Below are 23,294 nucleotides of genomic sequence, written 5' to 3' on the forward strand. Positions count from 1 at the left end.
ACAAACTACTTAACATTTTTAAATAAAATGCAAAGTTGCAGAACTGAAATGATTTCTAATGAGTATCTGCACCAGTAAGTTTAGTTAAAGCTAAATGCATCATTTTGCTCAAAACCAGATTCTATAAATCAAAGTGGGTATCATAGCCTTCAAGAGCTTAAGCACTGCTTTAAAAGAATCTGTCAATTATTTAATAGAAAACTTTTCCTACTACAGTGTTGCTGATCTATGTCTCACACCCAAGGTTAATTTAATGCTTAAAATGTAGCCCTTCAAGTACCATTGCCTGAAATAATTTATCTTGTAAAGAATGTAGAGAACAAGAAAAGGCAATTATTCATGTGAATGAGAGAACATGAATCACAAAAGAAAGAAAATGATATCTATATAATGCAGACATGCAAAGTCAATCCATTGTACTAGGCAACACAATGAAAGGAGATTTAAATTGTGGGGTAAAGCTACATACAGAACATACAGTACCTTTAGAGTTTTGTTTTGTAGGGATTTTTGGTGGGTTTTCTGTTTTGTTTTGGGTTTTGTTTGTTTGTTTGTTGGTATAGCTGCCCACATTGTTTGTGAGCAGGACTCCATTTCAGAGCCCCTACCTTGGGGTCTGTCAGCTTAATGTAGAGAACTCCAGACCCAGATGAGAACACAAAGAACTACCTCCATGTCAAGGTAGATTTGCTGCATCCCCTGGGTTTGGAACAGGGATGCTGAGGAGTGACTGTCCAGGCTCATCCAGCCCTTGGACACTTGCTGATCATTCACATGGAAAGCAATGAGTCAAGTGAGACCACGAGCGCATCAAAACAGAAGGCCTGAGTGACTAGAGCTCTGTGACTGGCAGATTACAGGTTACAGTGAAGGAATTCAGAAACACTGCCAAGGCACATGGAAATGGCTTTAGAAAAGCCAGAGCTCATCCACAGTTCATGCTTGCAGGAGACTTTTAAGGGCTGAAATAAAGTGCTTCTTCCTGAACATTAGTGGTGAAACGCCGACCAAAGAAAATGTGGCCTGTTGCTCAGTGGAGCAGGTGACTTTTAAAGGCAAAGATACATAAGGTTAAGTTAGCCAATTTCTTCTTTGCCTTATTTGTCACTGACAAGGTCTCCCAAGAAGATGAACTACTGGCAGTGAATTTGGCTGAAGTCAGGTATTTCTTGTGAAAGCATGATTTATCCAGTTCCACAGGACCACATGGGCTTCATCCATGGGTGCTGAGAACTGACTGATATCACAGCAAGGCTGCTCACTATCATCTTTGAAAAGTTATGGTGATCCAGGACGGTCCTCAATCACTGATGAAAGACAAATGTTGCACTTGTCTCTAAAAAACGGCCAAAAGTTCTACCCTTCAGCCTTCCCTCAGTTTGTGGGGAAATGACGAAACACATCCTCCTGGAACACACTTCTGAGTAAATGAAGGAGGTGGTGGTTATTTGGAACAGTCCATGGCAATGGACATGGTGGTCTTGGTAGTCAGCAACATGAACACCAGCAGGCCTTGTGCCCTGGCATCAAAGACAGCTGACAGCATCCTTGGCTGTATTAAAAGGAGGATGGCCTGTTAATTGAGGAAAAGTGACTGAAGAAAATTATTAACCCCCCTGGATCTGTACTTATTATATGAACATCATTTGTGGACATGAAATGTCATATACATTTTTGGGACCCCTGGTACAATGAAGACACTGATGAACCGGATTGAGCTCAGCAGAGTCACGAAAACGGTCACGGGCTGGAGTACATGTCCTGTAACATGCAACTGAAGGATACGGCGTGTTAGGCCTGGACAAGAGAAAGCTGCAAGAAGGAAGAGACCTGTTAGACTGAGTAAAGGTTCATCTTCATAGACACAAAGCACAGAGAGATAGTGCTAAATGGGAGAGCTTGAATAATATCCTGCCCTGACTATTGCAGGCTATCACCACAATCATCAGCTTGAAGAAGTACAGACAAACAACAGCCAAGAGAACTCCCCTAACTTATCCAGAGAAAAAGAGCCCCTGCTGCAGCTCCTCTTAGGGTTGTCACAAGAGAGCCATCAACGAGAGGTCTGAGCCACGTTTCTTTCTTATGCTTTCAACTCATTATTTCCCTACACCTCTGCCTGAGCTAAGGGCTGAAAAGACAGGCAACAGAAAGAAACAGCAGCAGACCTAAACAATGCTCTGGCAACAAGGAGCTCAAACAGATTTCTTGTTTAGCCCCTCACCTACCAGTCCTTTCTTGTACGAATCAGTCACTCTCCAAAACCCTTATTTACAAAAATGCCTTTTGTTCACAAGAAGTTTATGCATTTCACATTAAAAAAAAATCTTTATACATTTCACTTTCTCCTTTAACATACAATGAAATGTTCTGCACTTTTAAAAAAACCACAGGAACATTAACCAGTCAAACAAAGGTAATTTAAACAGCATATAAATATCAAGCTTAAGTGCAACTATGTTCTCCACAGCACAAAGCAAAGAACAAGGGGAGACAACAAACTCCAGCACATACATGAACGTGTGCAATTATACAAGCAATACATAACTTGTTCTAATTACTTTGCATTGATATCACTCCATTGTATTCTGAATTCTGTATTAAAAAGATGTCAGTCACCTCCAGCTGTCTCTGGAAAGCTAGATCTACTCCACTCATTGTGCATTACTCACTCTGGGAAATAATGTTATTTACAGACACCAAAATGTTCAAAGAATATTTTAAGAATTCTTTCCAGACCTCACATTTGTTGTATTGCTAGAACTGTCACTCACATTACTGACAGCATTTCTCTTAGTCCCTTCGCAGAAGAATGTTTCTAGACTGCATATATTCAGTAGCTAGTGGTGCTGAACTAGCCAAATTAAACTACGTGCCATGCTACCCCAGCTGCTATGTGAACAGGCGGTGAGCTCAAAGTGTCTACCACTGCTGATTCTCACCAACTGGGATCTGGAAGCTGGGAGAGTGGTATTTGTGAGTTTGATGACTAATTAAACCCAGAAGCCTGTAAGGCAGCCCCAGCTACTGTTACCTCTCTTGTAAGAAAACAGGTCTCAAAATCTGGGTACAGATAAACAGTGCTGTCCTTTTTGCAAATGCATTCTGCATCATGTACTATAACAACACAAAATGCCAGCAAGTTAATGCATGCATGGCAGACAGCTGGGACAACCAACAGGCTGTTTGCATATCCAGTTAACTGAATGGATGGCAAATTACCTCCCTTGATATCCTGAAGGCACGCGATACTTTAGTTCCATCGCAAGGCAATCTTCTTTTCCCCAGATGTCCCCAAAGGACATATGGAGAAACTAACTAAAACTTTTGCAAAACATCATCTCCTCAAGCTCTCCAAGAACCTGCCAAGAGTCCAGCACCTTCTGACCAGGTTCTTTGAAATACTCCACATGTGGAGGGTATAATGCTCCATATCAAATTTACTTATTCATAGATATTTGATGTTATGCACAATTTCTGATTTAGCAGAGCAATATAAAATATACCAATACCACAATACAAATAAAAGTTACACTTAGCAAAATATATCAGTTGCAATACACAGTTCAATCACATCACCAGTATGATCCCTATTAATGGTCTCTATAATATGTCCACTGTTACAAACTCTGCACCCCTGGTAACCGGGAAGAAATACGTGGGTTAAAGCCAGGTCAAGCCTGCTGCTCTCTTCAAAATGACTTCATGAGTTTTTATACTCTCTGTTAGGCTGAGCCATGTACATACTGGCCCTATGCTGTCTGGCTAACTCAGAGAGACATTCACACTCTTCTAAAGAACTCAAAGAGAAATATTTACACCACCAGTTGATCCACTCAACTGTTGACAGGCATTTATCTAAAACAAAGGGTTATCCAGTCCTCCTTGTGTTGAGATGAAGTGGGCTTATTTGCATTATTCTCTGAGCTTCATGAGCACATCACCTTGCCCATCTCCACTGACCACTCTTCCGTTGTAGGGGTTTACTCACTAAGTCACATTCCATCCTTTGTCAGCCACAGAGCTGACATACATGTGAGTTCAGGCTGAGACTTCAGCTGATGCCCTGCCACGTAAAATTATACAAAAACCAGTTACTAGTCTTGCAGATATACTATTTGATACCTCTACAACACAAAACCAACCCATATCAAACCACCAGGTCTGGAAGTAGCTAGAAACAGCTGACCTGGCTGGAGAAGAGAAGCAGAGAAGAGGGGGAAGAACTGTGCTGTATGCGAAGCAGCAGCCTGAGTTCAGAGATCTACTACACAACAAATGATGGGCCTTATGGGTCAGGACCAAAAGGAAGATCAACAAAACAGCTGTTGTTGCGGGGATCTATCACAGTCTGTTCCATTGAGAAGAAATGGCAACTTCTTTAGAGAACTGTAAGAAGTATCATCATCACCAGGTCCTGCCTCGCATGGAGGATTTTTTTAAGCACCTCAACATTTCACGGAAGAGAAATGTCGTCTGGCACAACCAGCCCAAAAGACTTTTGGAGTGTGTTGACAATAATGTTTTGATGTTGTGCTGGATAGACAAGCTGATGAAGATGGGTGCTCTGATTGATCTCACAGTATCACAGTATGTTAGAGATTGGAAGGGACCTCAAAAGATCATCTAGTCCAATCCCCCTGCCAGAGCAGGAACACCTAAATAAGGTTACATAGGAATGTGTCCAGGCGGGTTTTGAATGTCTCCAGAGAAGGAGACTCCACAACCTCCCTGGGCAGCCTGTTCCAGTGTTCTGTCACCCTCACTGAGAAGAAGTTTCTTCTCAAGTTTAAGTGGAACCTCTTGTGTTCCAGTTTGTACCCATTACCCCTTGTCCTATCATTGTTTGCCACTGAGAAGAGCCTGGCTCCATCCTCATGACACTCCCCCTTTATATTTTTACATACGCATATGGAAAAAACAGTGGGTGATGTCAAAGTCACATGCAAAGTCCTGCAATTAGAGTGAGATAAACCTACTCAAAAATACAGCCAGAGTGTTGGTTATGCAAGAAAGCAACTCTGCAGAACAGGATCCTGGAAAGCAGGTAAACAAGATGAAAATGAGTTGGTAGGATGCACTGGCACCCAGCCACATACTATAATGCACCAGTAAAAGCGCAAATGCCCTTCTGTGAAGCACTCCTGAAGTCGCATATGGAATACCATGTTTTCCTTTCCCCACTACTCAGTTTAAGGATGAGATGAATGAAGCAGACCAAGTACAGCAAGGCACCAATGAGGCAATTTTAAGGGGCTGAAGCACACAAGATGCAAGAAGTAGTTGGGAAGGCAGTATCTGCACAGCCTAAAAAGGCCAGGTAACAGTCTAGATGATACAACTACTGAATGTGGGTTAAAGAAAAGGTAGAGCTAGACTTGTTTCAGAAGGCACAGTTAAAGGGCAAGATGAAACAGTCGGAAGCTGAAGAAAGGGAACTTTTAACCAGATAAGGAAAATATCATATGAAGAGTGGTCAAATATTTGACAAGGTTGCCTAGGCTGCAGAATCTCCATCCTGGGACAATATCCTGCTTTGAGCAGGGTGCCCAGCTACAAGACCTCTCCAAACTAAATCAGATCCCCAAGCCTGAAGTGTTATTCACCACAATCCTTCTGTTACCATATATTGTATTGCTGGCTAATGCAGATGCAATCTGAATGGAAACATTCAATTGCTGAATGCTCCCACCCTGGACTTTGCCACTATGAGACATCAAGCTTAATCTAGCACCTGTATTTTTCATTTGTTTGTTTTATACAAGAGTTCAATTTTACTAAAGAATATATATTGATCACCCTGAAGAAAGAAGGCTCTGGGGAAACTTCAGCACAGCTTCCAGTGCCTAAAGGGGCCATCAAGAAATATGGAGAGAGACTTTTTAAAAGGGCATGAGGAGATAGGACAAGGGGGAATGACTTTAAACTGACAGAGAGAAGATTTAATAAGATCTGAGGAAGAAATTTTGCCTGTGAGGGTGGAAAGGCCCTGGCACAGGGTGCCCAGAGAAGCTGTGGCTGCCCCATCCCTGGCAGTGTTCAAGGCCAGACTGGACTGGATGGGCCTTTGAGCAACCTGGTCTAGTGGAAGGTGTCCCTGCTCGTGGCAAGGCAGTTGGAACCAGATAATCACTAGGGTCCCTTACACCCCAAACTATTCTGTGGCTCTATGATATGGTTAAAAACTGCATTAGCACAGGAGTAATAGGCTGCAAATTAACTATGTGTCTGCTTCATTAAAAAAAATTAAAAAAAAAATAAAAAACCAGTGCTTGATTCTGACTTAAACATCCCTTTCCCAAAATGTATTATTTAAAGCAATTACTGGGATGCTTGCTGCAGTGCTACACCACGAGCTCTTCCAGTTCGAAGCCGCTCCCCGGCACCCTTCCAGGGGGAGGAGTTCTCCCTGTTGCCGATGACACGGTCTCCACAGCAACTCCCCCACCCCGGGCACCGGCCCGCTGCGCCGTGGGACCGCGGCCGTTCCACCAGCACCGGGAGCTGTAATGCCAGGAGGCGAGAACGGTTCGGTAGATGGAGTGAAGAAAACGCACCTTAAGCACACTTTGAGTTAAAAATGGAGAACTCCTTTGTGGAAGAAGTAGCTGCATCACTCATCAGAGAATTTCTCAGTAGAAAGGTAACTTGTCTCGATTTTCTACAGCAAGTACAAATGAGAATGGCACATGAAAAATCTAAGGAACTAATAATAGACTGAGGAATGCTGGGGGGAGGGAGAGAGAGGGGAGAGAACGACACGGGACTTCTTCAGCCTTAAAGCAGCCAGACATGAAGGGCAACGGGCCGGGAAGTACCGGCACTACATTTCCCACAAAGCCTTTCTATTGCTGAACATGGACGCCAGCAACCGCCTTGCTTGGGAAAGCCCGAGCCTCCCACACAACACCCCTGCAAAACCCAGGATTAAATCAAGAAACGCAGTTTCAGGGTTGTTTCATTTTATTTATTTTCCACACTAATTATCTAGATTGCTGTTGTCGTTGTGTTTTCAAGAGGCACAGAAAAATTCCCAGAAGAAATATTAAAAAAAAAATAAAAAATGCAAAAGGCAAATGGTTCTAGAGAAACTGGTAACTTTTTTTTTATTATTATTATTATTTTTTGCCTGATTTTTTGTTTTGCTCTTGATTTTAAACTTTTCTGTTGGTGGTGGTTTTGTTGTGTGTTTTTCTCTCCTTCTCCCTTCCCCCCCTAGCCGGTTCTCAGCAGTAGCTTGTCAGACATCAATTTCTCCGGGGGGGGTAGTGGGGTGGTGGGCGGGGGGAAGGGGACAGCGGGAAAAGGGAAAAGGAGACCATTACACTTTTCCCAAACTTAATGCTGTAAAAGGAGTGGGGGACTGAGCAGAAGAAAAGGCATCTTCACATTTCAAAGTGAAAGCACCAACCACCCTGTACTTATGTTGAATCCTAAGGAAATGCTGCCGATGCCCAGCCCTGTCAGTTCTCCCGTGTCAGGAATGAATTAGTTTGTGCCAGAAATTAAACAGCCACTTGTCTTACTAAGTGCTGCGCAAGCCTTAATTTTCTTCACCTGTTTTGTATCCAGTCTCCAAATGCACATTTTCAATGTTTGTGAGCAAAGCTGACGCATTTGCCGACAGGATTTCAGATGCAGAATTATTTGCCATTTACTGCCAGAAGAGTGAGAGGCTCAAATCTGTCAGTTCACAGATTGCAAAGATTTTTTCAGATGAAAGACATACATTTCTGAGTTAGACAAATATCAAGGTAAAACTGAATAAAAGCATAAAATGAAGGGGAATGCCTTGCAGGTACACAGGCCATAGAGTTTACAATACTAATACACACTTGAACTGCTGCATCTATTTTCTACAATAGACTCTGGAGTCAAAACAATAATCCTTCATGCTGCTGCACAAGCATTCCCCTGCTTCCCCCAAATCTTCAATACAGATTGGAGCCAACTGTGATAATGATCCTTTATTTACCACAACTTACCCATCATTCCCTAAATCCAAGCCATCAAATCCATGTGCAGAAAAATGTATCCTTTATTGTAACAACAACCTTTCATGGAAGGAATTCAGACTTTTTGTTTCAAAATGGTCGTCTGGTCGAAGGAGGTGATCCTGCCCCTCTGCTCTCGTGAGACCTCACTTGGAGTATTGTGTACAGTTCTGGTGTCCTCAACATAAAAAGGACATGGAACTGTTGGAACAAGTCCAGAGGAGGGCCACAAGGATGATCAGGGGACTGGAACACCTCCCCTATGAAGACAGGCTGAGAAAGTTGGGGCTGTTCAGCCTGGAGAAGAGAAGGCTGCGTGGAGACCTCATAGCAGCCTTCCAGTATCTGAAGGGGGCCTACAAGGATGCTGGGGAGGGACTATTCATCAGGGACTGTAGTGACAGGACAAGGGGTAAAGGGTTAAAACTCAAACAGGGGAAGTTTAGATTGGATATAAGGAAGAAATTCTTTACTGTGAGGGTGGTGAGGCACTGCAATGGGTTGCCCAGGGAGGTTGTGAATGCTCCATCCTTGGCGATGTTCAAGGCCGGGTTGGATGAGGCCTTGGGTGGCATGGTTTAGGGTTAGATGTCCCTGCCCATGGCAGTGGGGTTGGAACTAGATGATCTTAAGGTCCTTTCCAACCCTAACTATTCTATGATTCTATCTTGATGGAAAAAACAAACACACTGTTTCTGGAAGTGTTTGTACCTGAAGCTCATGTATTTGCTGAGGCCTTCATACTCATCTGCCAGCCTTAGGAGGCTTTTCAGCAGTTGAAGTCACCTGCATGGCGGTCTTTCTTGCTTTGTCAAGCTCAGTAATTTCCATCTCACAGCCAACACAGCCACCTTAATTATTTTCTCATCTGTCGGCTGTAATAAGGCAGAACTGTACCACTAAAGTACAGATTCTAAGGGTTAGCTTGTTATTAATTACTGCCATCCAAAAGTTTAATATTACATCCAAAAAAAATCATAGCATCATAGTATAGTTAGGAAAGGACCTTAAGATATACAGTGCCAACCCCCTGCCATGGGCAGGGATGCAAGTCAAGGCTAAAAGATTTGTGAAGTTGTACTGTCTCAAGTACTCTAAAGTCTGACTCTTCCTTCTCAGGGTTTGAAGAAAACAATCACCACCATGGACCAAGAGCTTCCACGTTCTGAACTTAGCATTAATAACAGGAATGAACTTCGGAATGTCTTGCATCTGCACTCCTTGTACAAACACAACAAGGTAAGGAAACAGATGCTGCTCCCCAAAATTTGGGATCAGACACCATGAAACTATGCCAAACATATCAAGACTGTAGTATGTCCAAATGGAAGAGAACTCCATCTTGCATCTGGTACTGCACACTGCTGTGAATGCACTGACAGTTGTCTAACGAATGGAGAGCTCAACATCTAGGTGAGACTGCAGCTCATAGGATGAAGCTGAGAACCTGGCAGTTCATAAACCCTTCTACAAACTGCAACCTCCAGTAAACCAGGAGCAGTTACCCATGTTAGTACTTTTTCCATCATTTTGGCTAGATTATTCAATTGTGGAAGTACCTTTACAGGCCCATTTTTATTTGCAACTTTATTTAAGACCTGGCAGATAAAATTATACTTCTAACATTTATTATTCTTTGAAATGCAATATAGACAGCAATATTTGATAAGAGGGACATCAATGGATGATTTCCATTTCCAGTTCACTCATGACTTAAGGCACCACGATGCTTCTGGTAAGCAGCATGAGGCTATTCTGTAACAGATCACTTCAAAAAGATCTCTCAGTGTAGTTCATAAAATCACAAAACAGTTTTAGTTGGAAGGGACCTCAAAGACCAAGACCATCCAGTTCCAACCCCCCTGCAATGGTCAGGGACACCTTCTACTAGACCAGGTTGCTTAAAGCCCCATCCAACCTGGCCTTGAACACTGCCAGGGATGGGGCAGCCACAGCTTCTAGGGGCAGCTTGTGCCAGTGCCTTACCACCCTCACAGGGATGAACTTCTAGTATCTCATCTAGATCTCCCTTCTTCCAGTTGCATCTCCATAGAAGGCATTGTTATTTTTTGTGTTAGTTTTCTTCTAAATGAAGCTCTCATGTACGCATGACACATTTTCCAGAGTACTGTTGAACAACACTGTAACAAGTGGGGCGTTGGCCTATAATTAAAGAGCCATCTTATGCACATGTTAAGAGTTCTATAATCCATGCTTCTTACATGAAAAATGTAAGAATGTTCTTATGACATGTTCTTATGACAAATACCGAAGTCAGTCACTAAAAATCCTTCTAGTTCATTCTACATTCTTTTAAAGTGACCAGGTAACATTAGAAAAGGTGTATCCTAGCACAGTTACCATAATTTGCAATGTTTCACTAAAATAAGGAATGACTGTAACAGGTTGTTTTTTCTGTATCATGCTTACTTCATTTAACACAACAACACCTTCAAGCTGTCTATATTCCCCAGCTCACATCTACTTTCTTGGATTGTCTGGACAGTCACAGATGGGATTCACCCACAGGCAGCTAATCCTAAAAGTAGTTAATAGGTTCAGCTACTGTACAGGTGTAAAAAGAATATCCTACCTCAGACTAACAAACAGTTTCAATAATCACCAATAAGTTTATTTTTCCTTTCGGACAGGCAAAGGAGAACCCACTGAAAACACTGCTTGAAATTATTACTAACTACTTCCTTGAGCACCGTGGGACTTCCCGAAGCATCAGTTCAAGTTCTTCTATGTCAGCCCCTCAAAGTAAGAGCTCAACATCTCACCAACCCAACTTACCAGATGAGGATCATGTGTGTGGGAGTGCCCCTACACTCGATGAAAGCAGAACTCAAGCCCACAGGTAGAGTCTTCTCTCTGTTAATCTTGCCCAGACACTATTTTTTTTGTAAATTAAGTAAGGGAAGTAGTATAACAAGTTTTATCATTTATACCTTCGGCTATAATACCTCTTAATAGTTATCCTAGTAACGCAAAGCTTAAGTTTCCAGATTCTTAAAATCCCCTATGCAAGCCACCCTTTAAAAATGCTTTTATATTCCCTACCAATTGTAAAGACTGATAATTACATCTTTCAGTCACTGAAGGGCATAGGAATTTAAGCTTTAACATCTTACAAGTTGGAAATGTTCAAATTGATGCATATTCTGATGAGAAGTTAACCACCTGCACTCAAACTACAGGTCTATTTGTGCCGTATATAGTTGAAAGCAAAACATACTATCTTAAATTCAGTCATTACCAACAGTACAGGTTATTTCCATCTTTCAAAACACCTTGAAACACAAACAACCAAATACTCTGACTGTACTTTTTAGTGCCTCACAGTGGATTAACAGCCCTAACTATGCTGCAGTATAAAGCTTTTAAAATGGGCACAAAGGAATAATTCATCTTCCCACCCCTCTCAGGGAATTAACCTGATTTTATTCCTCATCTGAAACACAGCATGCTCCAAGTAGCTAAGTCTGAGCATCAGTGTTTGCAAAACCCCAGCTAGTCTTTTGTTATAAAGAAAACCAAGTTTTTTAAAATTGATGCTACCAACTGAAAAGCAACATTTGAAAAGGAGGCAGTGCAAAAGAAGTATCTACTTCTCTTTTTTAGATACAGGAGCTTTTAGTATGTTGACAAGTGATTTTCTGTCCCTTTAACTGATTAGTATCCCACATCACACTGCTTCAGAGCTTGTACATGCCTCATTTTCTCCCCTTCTCCAGATACTGCAGATTGTTCTGTTCCCCCTGCGAGCCTCTCCAGTATCCGCAAACTTTTCTTGCTACAGCAAAAAGCTTTTTACGACAGAGGAATACCCTAACACCCTGTATAAACAGCAGCACCCAGCACAGTTAAACGAGCAACTCCTGACCCCTCCCTACCACTAGCAAAATAGCACCCCTTCTCTCCCTCCCCCCCACCGCCTGCAGGTACTTATAGCCCGTCTGGCGCATGCGCATTGGCAGCCGAGTGCTTTCAGCCGCGGCAAAGCGAGCGTTCCGCTGCTGTCCCGGAGTGGCGGTCATTGCGCCGGAAGTGGTGCGTTATGGGGCTGCTCTGCCTTAGACTGGAGGCCGCTCTATGGTTTTAAGCCTCGGCTGACGCGGAAGGCGTGTGTAGTGTGATTGCTTAGTTCGTTCCCTGTCATCATAAATGTACACACATGAAAAGAATTAAAGCTCCACATGCAGAAGCAGCAGATGTGGGTGATGGAAGTGGGACATATCATGGTGCTGTGAGGAATACGGTGCAGGTGCTGTCCCTCATGGGGTGAAGCGTTCCTTCCCCCTTCAAAAAAAATACCAGATTTAAGGCAAATTGGAAATCAGAAAGTGAAAAGAAGAAATGCCCAACTCTTCACGTGTATGAGCTTACCAAGCCACACTGAGAGCTGCCAGCTCCAGAGGGGGCAAAATCCTGTATTGACTTGCAGGTTTCCATATAAATCCTGTGTGATTTTGTATGTGCTTTCTTGCCTTCATCAGCACCAACCCAACTGGTTATATCTTCCCAAAGTGGGAGATGACAAAGTTGGCTGGAGGTGCAAGGAAGGAAAAATGGGCTGAGTGCGTGTGATGAGGGAACATAGGTTTCAGGGCCTGTCCTGATAAAAATCAGTATTTGTAGCTGATTTTTCTTTCGAAACCAGCTGAGAACCTGAACTTCAGACTCCTGAGCAGGTGGCTCAATTTTTCCTGTAGATCAGGTCTTGTTCCAGCCACTTTAGTGGCAGAGCTGTAGGAGAGAGCTGCAAAGCTGCCATAACAAGAACTGTCATGGATAGGTGATGGGTTAGCTTGGTCATGTCTGATTTTAGTCCACAAAATAGACCACTGAAAGAAAAACCATGGAAACATGCACCTCTGTGATCCTCCCAGACATTTCCATCCCCTCTGGCCAAGGAAAAGTCAGGCGTTAGCAGGTCAAACTGCCAGTGCCTGAAGTTAATTTTGATTTCAACTGTCTGGATAATTTTTAACAATGATTTTAGGAGTGGAGAGTATAATCAGACAGGTACTCTTCACTTGTTACTTATTAAAGAGTCTTCTGTCCTCTTAAGTTATCACTTAAAGTCTTTTTCAATGTCTGTAACAGTTTAAACAATCTCTGAGCTGAAACACTGTCCTTTGGCAGTGAGGAGTTACATGGTCTTAGGTCAGGAATAACAGTGCTCCTCACCGAGACTTATCATGCTGCCTTCAGTTACACCATATCTTAACAACATGAGGCATACTACTTTAGAAACCAATTTTTAACTGGTTAAATAAAAGGAATATTTTTGTTGTACAAGATGCTTCAACTTGTGGAATTGCTTTACTAATGAAATAGGATGAAGGAAAAGATCCTAAAGTGAAAAAACAGTTCAGTGACAGTTATCGTAAAGAAGGCTAACATTTTCAGGTTACACAGAATATAAATTTGCAAACTGACCCAAAGAGGTCTCAGTGAAGAGGGAGCTACTCAATAAAAGAACTTCCATTTAAAAGCAATCTAATAGTATGCAGACAGTGAAACAGATCCTGGTGAAGAAAATTGGACTCATCATGATTTCTTAGGGGGTCAAATGTTGACTTTTTTTTTCTTAATAAGAGCACGATTTGTTAAAATATATTTCCAAGAATGAAATGTGTATAGTAGTGTAAAAATGGAGTCTCAGATCCATGGGAAACTCACCTCCATTTCAGAAAAGTTTGTTTATAGCATTCTATGCTTGTAGGAAAACATGCAGATGTGTGAACTACACCTTCTGTTGCTGCCTGAAGAAACAGGCTAAAGAATATGGAAGAGGTCAGATGACAGCAGCATAGTAACCTATTGCCAAGGAAAAGCGCAAATCATAGAATACTTAGAGTTGGAAAGGACCTTAAGGATCATCTAGTTCCAATCTCCTGCCATGGACAGACACACCTCACATTAACCATGTCACCCAAGACTCCGTCCAGCCTGGCCTTGGACACTAGCAGGGATGGAGCATTCACAACTTCCTTGGGCAGCCTGTTCCAGTGCCTCAGCACCCTCACAGTAAAGAACTTTTTCGTTATATCTAACCTAAACTTCCCATTTCAAGTTTGAACTGAAATACAAAAGTACCTGTCTTACTAAAGTGTTATACGTTTGAGCAAAGAGTAAAAGGGGCCAGTAGTGTCAGTCTTAAGTTAATAATAAAAAGAGATGTTAGCAAAAGTGTTACCAAATTTTCAAACTGCCAAAACAAAGAAGACAGAGGAGGAATGGGAATGGCTGATGGTAGCTTAGGACCTGTTTGATATGATCTATATAGTTTTCTTTCTGTGATGGCATGGTAAGTATCAGAAGCATAAGATTAAAATGTTACAGATATTATAATCAATTGTGACACATAATAATGATATTGAAATGGTGTCCTGAATGCCTACATATAGATGTGAAAAGTGATTATATTTGATTACTGTTGCTAGATAACATGTAACTCAATTTGACAGCAGTGATTTAATCAGCTGAGACGTTTTCATTGATTTTATTGTGCATGATTTTACTGTTGCCTTTTTCTGCCTTGTAGATATGATGTTGAGAATTCACTAGGCAAAATCTTTCCATCCAGAAAACATCAGCACAAAAGTGAAAAATGCCACACAGGGGCAATACACAACAGTCCCTTACTCTCTGATGGGGATAAGAAGTTGAAAGATAGTCGAGAAGATTTAAAAGCAGCAACGGCTTCCGAGGAGCTGAAATCTACAGTGAAGGAGAAGCCAAGGCCCAGGTCTAGTCTCATTGTCAGAGGAATGATGGCTGGACCAGTAGCAAGTTCACCAGAGGTGATTTTCAGCACTTACAAAGTACTTGGTTTGGCTGTAGATTTTATGTCTAACCTTTTGTGATAATGTAATTTGCAAATGATAATAAAATTATTTTTACATGCTAATCCATTAAATCAGCAGTCTGAAAATATGTGGTAAGTTAGAGAAGTGTGTCTAGTTAATGCAGAAATTCCAGCTGTTTCAGATATAGCTACTGCATACAAATACCCTCAGTCTGTCTGTGATCTTAGGTTACTGAGTTTCTTTATAAATCTTCTTGATTCTTGGTACCTCTTGATGGATGGGATTCTCCATTTTCCTAGAAAAATTGCTTTTTTACTTTAATGGTATTTTGGCTTTCAAAGTTTCCTAAGCTGTGGGTATCTCTTTTACTACTTTTTTTTTTTTTCTTCTCAAAATTCCACATTTAATCAATTGCAGTTTGGAATTGAAAATTACTTTTAGTTAGAAATATGTTTCTAAATTGGTCCAATCAGACCATATTCCACCAGTAAGTGTTTCCAAAACACAGTTCTAAAAGTCTTGCCTCTTTTTCTGCATGCTGCTTTTATCTGGACAGGAACTTTCCCTGTGTAAAATTAGGATTGTAACATGAAAAACATTTTTGTTCTTATTTTTCCTCACAATTTTGAAAAAATCATTTAAATAATACCGAAAAGAATAAGGAAGTTAAATGAATTAGTTGGATTTTTATAAATATCTCTGATTTGGAAAGAAAGACTAGATACCTGTGGAGGGCAGTCTTTCCAGTGAAATGCCTTTTTATTTTCTGAGTTGAATAAAACCCCTAAATTAAGCTTTTAGGAGTTATTTTGTTGATATTGTTTGGTAAAAGAAAGCAGTTTTTAACAGTATGTTGTACCTTTAATAGTACTCAAATTTTAAGTAAAACTGTACATCTGTCTTTTTATAGTTTTAAAAAAAATCTGATTTACTGATTTCTAACAATAAACAAATTGCTTAACCCAGAGATCAGTGATAGGGCTTTCCTTTGTTTTCATGTTTATGTAAAGATGCTAAAATTTTAATCTGTCGTTTTAATGGCACTTTTTTCTAGGATCTGCAAAAAAGGCGGTTTTCAAAACGATCCACTAGCATAAGCAGCACAGCACAGTTCAAGGCTGAAGAACACGAAGAAAGTGACCTGAGTATCCTACGTACTGATTTTCAAGAAAGCAAAGGATCTTCAGCACAAGTAAATTTGGGGTTCACATCAAAGGCTATGTCAAGTTTACACACAAGTTCAACCTTTGAAAAACTAAGAACTGTCCCCAAAGAGACAGATGACTGTTTTCCCAAACTGCTGACTGAGAGAGACAGGACCAAGACAGAAGAAAGAAAATCACTTCCAAGCTTTGGCACAGACAGCAATGAGAAAAGCCTTAAAGTGAGTGCCCCTCACAGACATTCAGGGACTGGAAGAGAGAAGAGAGAAAGATCCCTCAAGAAAAATGAGAGTTGGTTGTCAGGCCATAGGTAAGATATTTATAAGACTATTATACTAAAAGGTTGAGGAAGTCTGATGGAGGACTAGGATTGACTGAAATATACCTTCTGATTTCATTGAGGGGGAGTGACTGGAAGAGATGAAGATACTGAAAGGCAGAGAAGTTGATTTAACTTACTAATTTTTTACATCCCAAACCACTCATGACTCCTTTCTTGGTTAGTGGAGGCACCCTAGAAGTGCTGCTTTTCTGTTTACTGCTTCAAAAGGAGGTAGTTACTAGTTCAGAGTTCAACCAGACTGGATAAAATTCTTTGGGAAGACTGTCTCTGACCAAGAAAGCTTTTGTGCTAGCTTCACTCAGCTATAGTTGGACATACTGACACTTCCTAACTTACGGAGCAGTGATTGTGGAGTATGCAGAAAAGGAGAAGCTGGGCTGAAAGGGGACTGCCCCAGTGTACCATTTGTGTATGTACTGTGCTCCAAGTAAATGGCTTGTCCCTGGAAGTGTTCAAAAACCATGTAGACAAGGGACAGTAGTGACATGGTTTAGTGGTGGGTTTGGCAGTCCTGGGGGAATGGTTGGACTTGATCTTAAATCAACCTAGTTGATTCTGTGATTCCATGATTCTATTTGGAACACTTTCCTTCCTTCCTTCCGAGGGCTGGTTTGTTTTCAGCAAGATCAGAAGAGGGAGCTGTTTCCTAAGCGGAGTCTACCCGATCTGTTTTCAGAGTATAATGGGAACATTCCTGCCAGACGATTTGATTTAAAGCCGGTAGAGCATTTGAATTCATGCTGAGCTCTGAGCTCCTGAAAACTCTCACTGAAATTAGCAGCGCTGCTGATACTCCTGAAATTAAGTGGAAGTAACAGAGAGTGGAAGTGAGCCTCCAAATAAACACTGACCATTACAATATAAGGCCTGGCTCTTGCAAGATTTTTATATCCCTTTGGCCAAATCCCGCAGTGTTTGAGGGTCTTTCAGGATTTGGCCAGAGTGCTTGATCACTTCGAGGCATGAAAAATTACAATGTATTTTTAAATTAAATTTTAAATTAAATTTTAAAAATTGTGTGGATATTTGTCTGGATCCTTTTCCATTCTCTGTTACTACCTGACACCTGACACCTCTTACATAAATGCTAATCTAAGTATTTAGATGAGTAGCTGAAAATTTATATAGGGTTAGCCACAGCTAGTTCATTCCGAGGCGCCTGCAGTTCTGTTTTTGTTTCCCATAGAAAACTGAAAATATACAAATGTTATTTTTCCTTCCATTTGCTGTACTTTTCATTCTCTTTTCTCATATGCAAAAAAAAAAAAAAAAGCCATTGTTGCACGCAGGCAGCAGGCATCCATTGTCTCCGTATGAGAAAAAAAATGAAGGAAAACCACTGCCACGCTTCAAAAGACAGGCTGAATGTTATAGAATAAATGCTAAGTAGCTGAGTGGGCAGAAAGACCTATCTCTAAATATGTCCTGGGCAAATACAGATCCACGGTATTTTTCATGTTTTAATGAAAGAAATGATCGTGCTTTCTTTTCATCAACTATCAAATGCTTAGCTACTGCATGAAGTGTGTGCGGCTGGGAAACTGTTGAGAGGCCAGATTTATGGCTTGATATTTCAGTCTTATAGTATCAACATGAAGCTAGGCCTCTGAATACCTTATTTCACATAGAAGTTTGTCCTTACTACAAATTGGAGATTCTGTCTTTCTTCAAATAGATATAATTTTGATTTCCTGACAAGATTTTTTTGACTTGGATTTCTGTGATGACCCAAATTAAATGCTTACCTGCAAAGAGAGTCTTTTAACCGGGGCAGAGCCTTGAATGGAAGTGAGGAAAGGTTCCCTGTTCCTTAAATATCTTGAGGTGGGGTCAACCCTCCCTTGAGCAGGGTGGTTGGACCAGATGACCTCCAGAGGTCCCTTCCAACCTCAACCCTTCTGTGATTCTCCTTAATGCTGAATTCCCTATAAGGAGGAAGTATTTAGCATTAGCTGAGCACACAGAATAAAGAATAAGGGTCTATATTGAAATGGAATGATCTTTAGGAACTGTAAAAAAATAAACAGTTGTTAAAGTTGATGCCAGACCTTGGATTAAGATCTTTCTATTGCTTTTCCAGAAAAACCATGGTGAATAGTGAGTTATTTGGGAAGGCTAAATGGTGTTAGAAGGTCAAGATTTCACCATGTTCCATAGCTTGAACAAACAAAATTGGGGAAAGGCAAGCAAAACCACTTCACAGCAGTTGAGAAAGGGTTCTTTTGTCTCAGCTACAGAGGCATACTTCAGTTGTTGCTTATGCAGCCTTTGAAGTTGAAGAGCTCTCTGAGTTTTCCATGTCCCTTAATTCTGTCAATGTGTACTAGTGATGTGGAAACCCTCCAGTTCTCAGCTGGATAGTTTGTAAGTGAGTAAATGGGGGCTGGCCAGCTGCATTTTGACTGAGCAGTTCTGCAGTGTAGTGGAACCACATTATGCTGAGTTAGATAAACAGATATTTTCTGGAGACCTCAGTTTCACTTCTGGTAGTTAAGAAGAAGATGAACATATTACCATGTTTGAACTTTTAGTTTCCCTCCCCAATTCCAAGAAAAATAGCATAGAAATTAGAATTAGAGCACTGAAAGAATAAAAATGTATAAAATTGGAATCAAAGATTCAAGGGAACAAGAGGCCTTTGCAATCAGGACCTGAAGGTAAGGATATCTTGCCAATTTCATAGAAATTAAAAGGGAATTGCTATCATAAAGGCAAAAAGAAATGTGAATATTGTTACATCAGAAGAAAAATTTCCTCCTGCCGTTAGTGAGCAAAAGCATGCAGCAGTGAATCCCATTGTCCAAAGGTAGAGATCTATAATACAGTTTCAGGAGCAAGAAAGGTAATTGATTCTTCACTCATGCTTTCATTGTGAACAATCACCCTGCTTATCCAGTTCTTCTAATTGCATCTGCCATACCCTCCTTTGCCTTGCCATCAGTCTTGGCTACAAAACTGAATATGAGCTAGTGGTTTCCTTTCAGAAGCCTGCCAGTACAGATGGGTATTTCAGACAGGAGAGACAGTTTTATGACTGTGTAGCTTGGCTTCAGATGCCTTTTCCAACCAAAACCTAAGTATCTCTGATGCACTTCATCTCCACCACCAGGAAAGTAACTGCCAGTGAGTTCAGAGAATTTCTCTTCCTGCAGTAGTCTCTCAACTGAGTTCACCTTCGCTGAGCACTCTTTAGTGGTTCCCAAAATATCATTCATTATTTGGTAATAAGCCTTCTTTGTAGCAGTGCTCTGCATTCTAACACAAATAGGGTAGGGTTAGTGAATTGCCATAGATACCAAGTTCCTTAGTGGAACATTACTCATATTTCATAGAATCTTAGAAGTTACAGATGGAAAAGACCATTTAAGGTCATTTGTTTCTATGGCAGATTACTCATTACTCTCTATATATATTTGCTGTAATACTTTTTCCAAGGGTTTGTCTAGTCCAGTCTTAAATGACTCAAGTGACACCTCTCCCCTGAGAATATATTCCAGCATCTAGCAGTACTTAGCCTGAGGAATTTCTCCCTTATATTCACGTTACATTTGGGTTTTTTCTGCCATATTATCCATAGATGACATTAATTTTTGACTGATCTTTCTGTTCCTTGCTACACGTTTGCCTATGTTCTTATTATTCTAATTCTTCTTATTATTCTAATTCTTATTCTAATTATTTTTCATGTTCCTTTAGGCATTTTTTGTCTAAAGCTTGTATCATCTGCTTGTATTTTTATCTTTCCTGCTCTGAAATTTTGCTGCTGTTTTTCTGTTAGGTTGTATTGATTTGTTTGTGTTTCTTCCATGTATTTAAGGACTCGTCTAACTTTGTCACACTGTGATTCTCACTAATACAGGGTAAGAACAATCACTGTCCGCTCATGACATGATCCCAGCTTTATAAAATCATATTAGCACATTCGTCACTGCAGTTTATCACAAGCATATGCCTTCTTTCCTTCAGTCTCAAGCACATTGAATGCAAAATGTCTCCTCAGTGTTATAGTGTCTCTTTCTCCAAAATGGTCTTTGTAGTATAATTCTGAAGCCAGTTTAATCTTCTATGGTAAGGCAATATGTGTTCCTATAGAAAAGGTGTCTCCCTTCATTTCTGTGTAAGACTGACAAGGAGTGAATGGCTTTACTTTGCTTTCTGAACTACCTATGGCTTTCGTCACTCTGAATGGAGACCAGTGCAGGTGAACCCATTGTATTACTGAAAATTCCTGCCTTTTCCCTTTCATATGTTCCACCAAAAGGTCTCTGAAAATTCACTTTTATGGAGCTGGGGGATCCTTAAAGGAAAACAAAATACTAATCTTCTTAAAAGAAATCCTTTAAAGCCTTTAAAAATATTTGCAGGCATTTTTGTATTCTTTTAGATACCTGAGACTTTCAAAATAATATTTTGAAAGTGCTGTGGTCCTTAAAGTATTAATATTCATGCTTTCTGTTATTAACAGGAATAAAAAAGCTTATTTTGTATGTGAGGATCAAACCTATACCTGTCACTTGTACGTGATTGACTGCCTAAAACTGCCAAGATCTTCTCACACATTTTTATCCTGAATCATTCCTGGCCTCAAGCTGTGCTCATTTACATTAGAACATTAGCAGAGAATGTTGGCCATGAGTTTCTGAGCAAATTAAGAGCATGATTTGAACTTCCCTACAGTATAATCAATAAAGCAGAGCACAGGCAATCCAGGAGGTTTCTGGACTGCACTGATGATAACTTCCTGACACAGGTGACCAAGGAATTATTTTCCTATGAGGGTGGAAATGCTGGAACAGGTTGCTTAGGGAGTCTGTAGTGTCTCCATCCTGGAGACAGTCAAAACATGACATGGCCTTGAGCAACTTACTGCAGTGTAACCTGCTCTGAACAGAAGGTTGGACGAGGTGAGCTCCAGAGGTCCCTTCCAACCTCAGTTATTCTGTGATTCTGAACTCATGACAGAAATAAGAAAGCCAAAGCAGCTTCCCTCTTTTAAATATGGGGGCTATCATTGAAACAGGAAAATACAGTGCCTAATGAAGGTTAATATGTGAGTGTTGGATTTCATAAAGAATACTAAGCAACATTCCAGTTTTAATTGTGATTTTTTTTCAACAAAATTGAATTTCTAACTCAAAGGAAAAAGAGTTCCAGCAAAGTTATGTAATGTACACTGTTTACCCAAAAGTTATGATTGGCTCCAGTCTTTTCTACTGTGCATTTTGGTATAAAAATAGGTTTTCTAGGAATAGCGAATTCTGTACTGTTTGCCCAGTGGGCTGTAATATTTCACTGTTATATACAAAATCAGCGTGTCAGATGAGATTGCTTTGTCTAAAATTATATCTGGCATTTTGGTAAGTAATAAAGTTTTATCCTGTGAGATGTTGAGCAGTTCCCAAAAGTACTCATCATCTTGATAGCTTATTCTGTGAAATGAAGTCTGAGCTCAGATAGCCGCATTGCTATAAACTGGAGCCTGTTTAAAATCAGTCAGAAAACCCCAACTGATTTCAGTATCTGCAAGCACGCTCAGTGACATGCAGTGTGTATGAGCAATATGTGAGGAATTAATTACATTTTTCCCACTATGAGAGGAAGAGGATGTATTGGGCAATGGTAGCATTTCTAGGAAATAGGAGTTTAGTCAGAGTGCAACATTTCAGATAAAAGAATGGAAAGGAATGCAGAGTTGGAGCAGCCTAGTAGTAAATTACCTTTGCATGTTTCCTTCCATCTTTGTCTGTTCGTGATCTCTGCGTAGCACCAGGCATTGTCCTTAGCCACATGAAGAAGCACATGGCGTCATCTCAAGCTTTTGTCAATGCTGTGGTGTGGCTTTATAGGCAGGAAGTCCAGTAAGAATAGTGCAGTCGGCACCTTCCCTGAGAGACTACCCAAACCCTCCTGGGTTGTGCTAAGCTGCCAGCTGGGGAGTAAGTCTTTATTTGACTCTTGCAGTTGGCAGTCAGAAGAATGTCTGTCAAACGAAATGGGATTATCTTTGGGGAATATGGATTTAACTAGCCCATGTGCAAAGAGAGAGAGATAGTTTGAAGTTGCCAAATCATACAGTAGTGAAAACCTTTAAGTATCTGGAGTTGCATAACACCTTTTATAACATAATGCTTGAACCGGAAAAAAGAATCTAAAATAAAAAACTATTGTGACTTTTGTTTTGTGCCAACGGATTTATGGCATCATAGCCTTCAACATAACATCTGTGTGTGCTGCCATTTGCCCTTTTAGTATTTTTCCAGCACCCCATAGGAAGAGGGCACTTTGCAATTACTGGAAATGACAAATGGCATCCTTTATTTTTGAATGGATGTAAAACTGGAGAGGTCCAGCCCATTGCCTAAAATGCATTCAGTCAACTGAGAATTTGCCTTGTTCATGCAAACACAGAGGAGCTCTAGATCTTCTCAAATGTAAGCAAGAACAGACAGTGCGCATCCTGTTTCGCTGATAGAGCTTCACACCATTTCCTTTCACTGTGTCTACGTACTAGCATTGGGGGGAGTATGGTAGGAAGCAGCATAAGAAATTACCTTCCACTTAAAAACATTCAGTTGTTTGCAGGTAGCACAAGGAAATATTGTCCCCCAGTGTGTTACTATCCCTAAGATTACCAGGAGGTAAAACCTCTCTCTACAGTACATGTGCTCACCAATAGGCTGTTACCTGTATTCGTCTTTTTTGTACAATAAAATGAGATAAGAGAACTATCCCCACTCCTCAGTGTAAGCTTTTGTCTTCTTCCAATTTAACACTTGATATTAGCTTTCAGGAAGATAATTTATTTTGCTAAAAATATGTCACATTGCAGGGGTTTGAAATATGAAAAATCTGAGGTTCTCTGACAGGAAATGTAAGGCCACAAAAATTCACATCCTTAAAAATAAATGGGCCTGAAAGTTGAAGCCCAAATCAGACAGAGTGGGTAACTTCATGTATGACAAACAGAACAAAGGGT

General features: G+C 40.6%; 1 protein-coding gene across 1 annotated transcript in view; it reads left to right on the forward strand.

The window, feature by feature from the left end:
• Positions 1 to 5,909: 5,909 nt before the first annotated feature.
• Positions 5,910 to 23,294, forward strand: part of MINDY4 (MINDY lysine 48 deubiquitinase 4) — a gene marked incomplete at its 3' end in the record, with an annotated part of 73,552 nt that continues 56,167 nt past the window's right edge. The window contains exons 1-5 of the mRNA XM_080639664.1: positions 5,910 to 6,643; positions 9,114 to 9,233; positions 10,646 to 10,854; positions 14,548 to 14,806; positions 15,867 to 16,285. Of these exons, the coding sequence (XP_080495790.1) occupies positions 6,581 to 6,643; positions 9,114 to 9,233; positions 10,646 to 10,854; positions 14,548 to 14,806; positions 15,867 to 16,285 (1,070 nt within the window). The 5' untranslated portion in view covers positions 5,910 to 6,580. The remainder of the gene's footprint in view (positions 6,644 to 9,113; positions 9,234 to 10,645; positions 10,855 to 14,547; positions 14,807 to 15,866; positions 16,286 to 23,294) is intronic.

This window comes from Psittacula echo (assembly GCF_963264785.1).
Source record: "Psittacula echo genome assembly, chromosome: 2".
In the NCBI taxonomy this organism is placed as follows: domain Eukaryota; kingdom Metazoa; phylum Chordata; class Aves; order Psittaciformes; family Psittacidae; genus Psittacula; species Psittacula echo.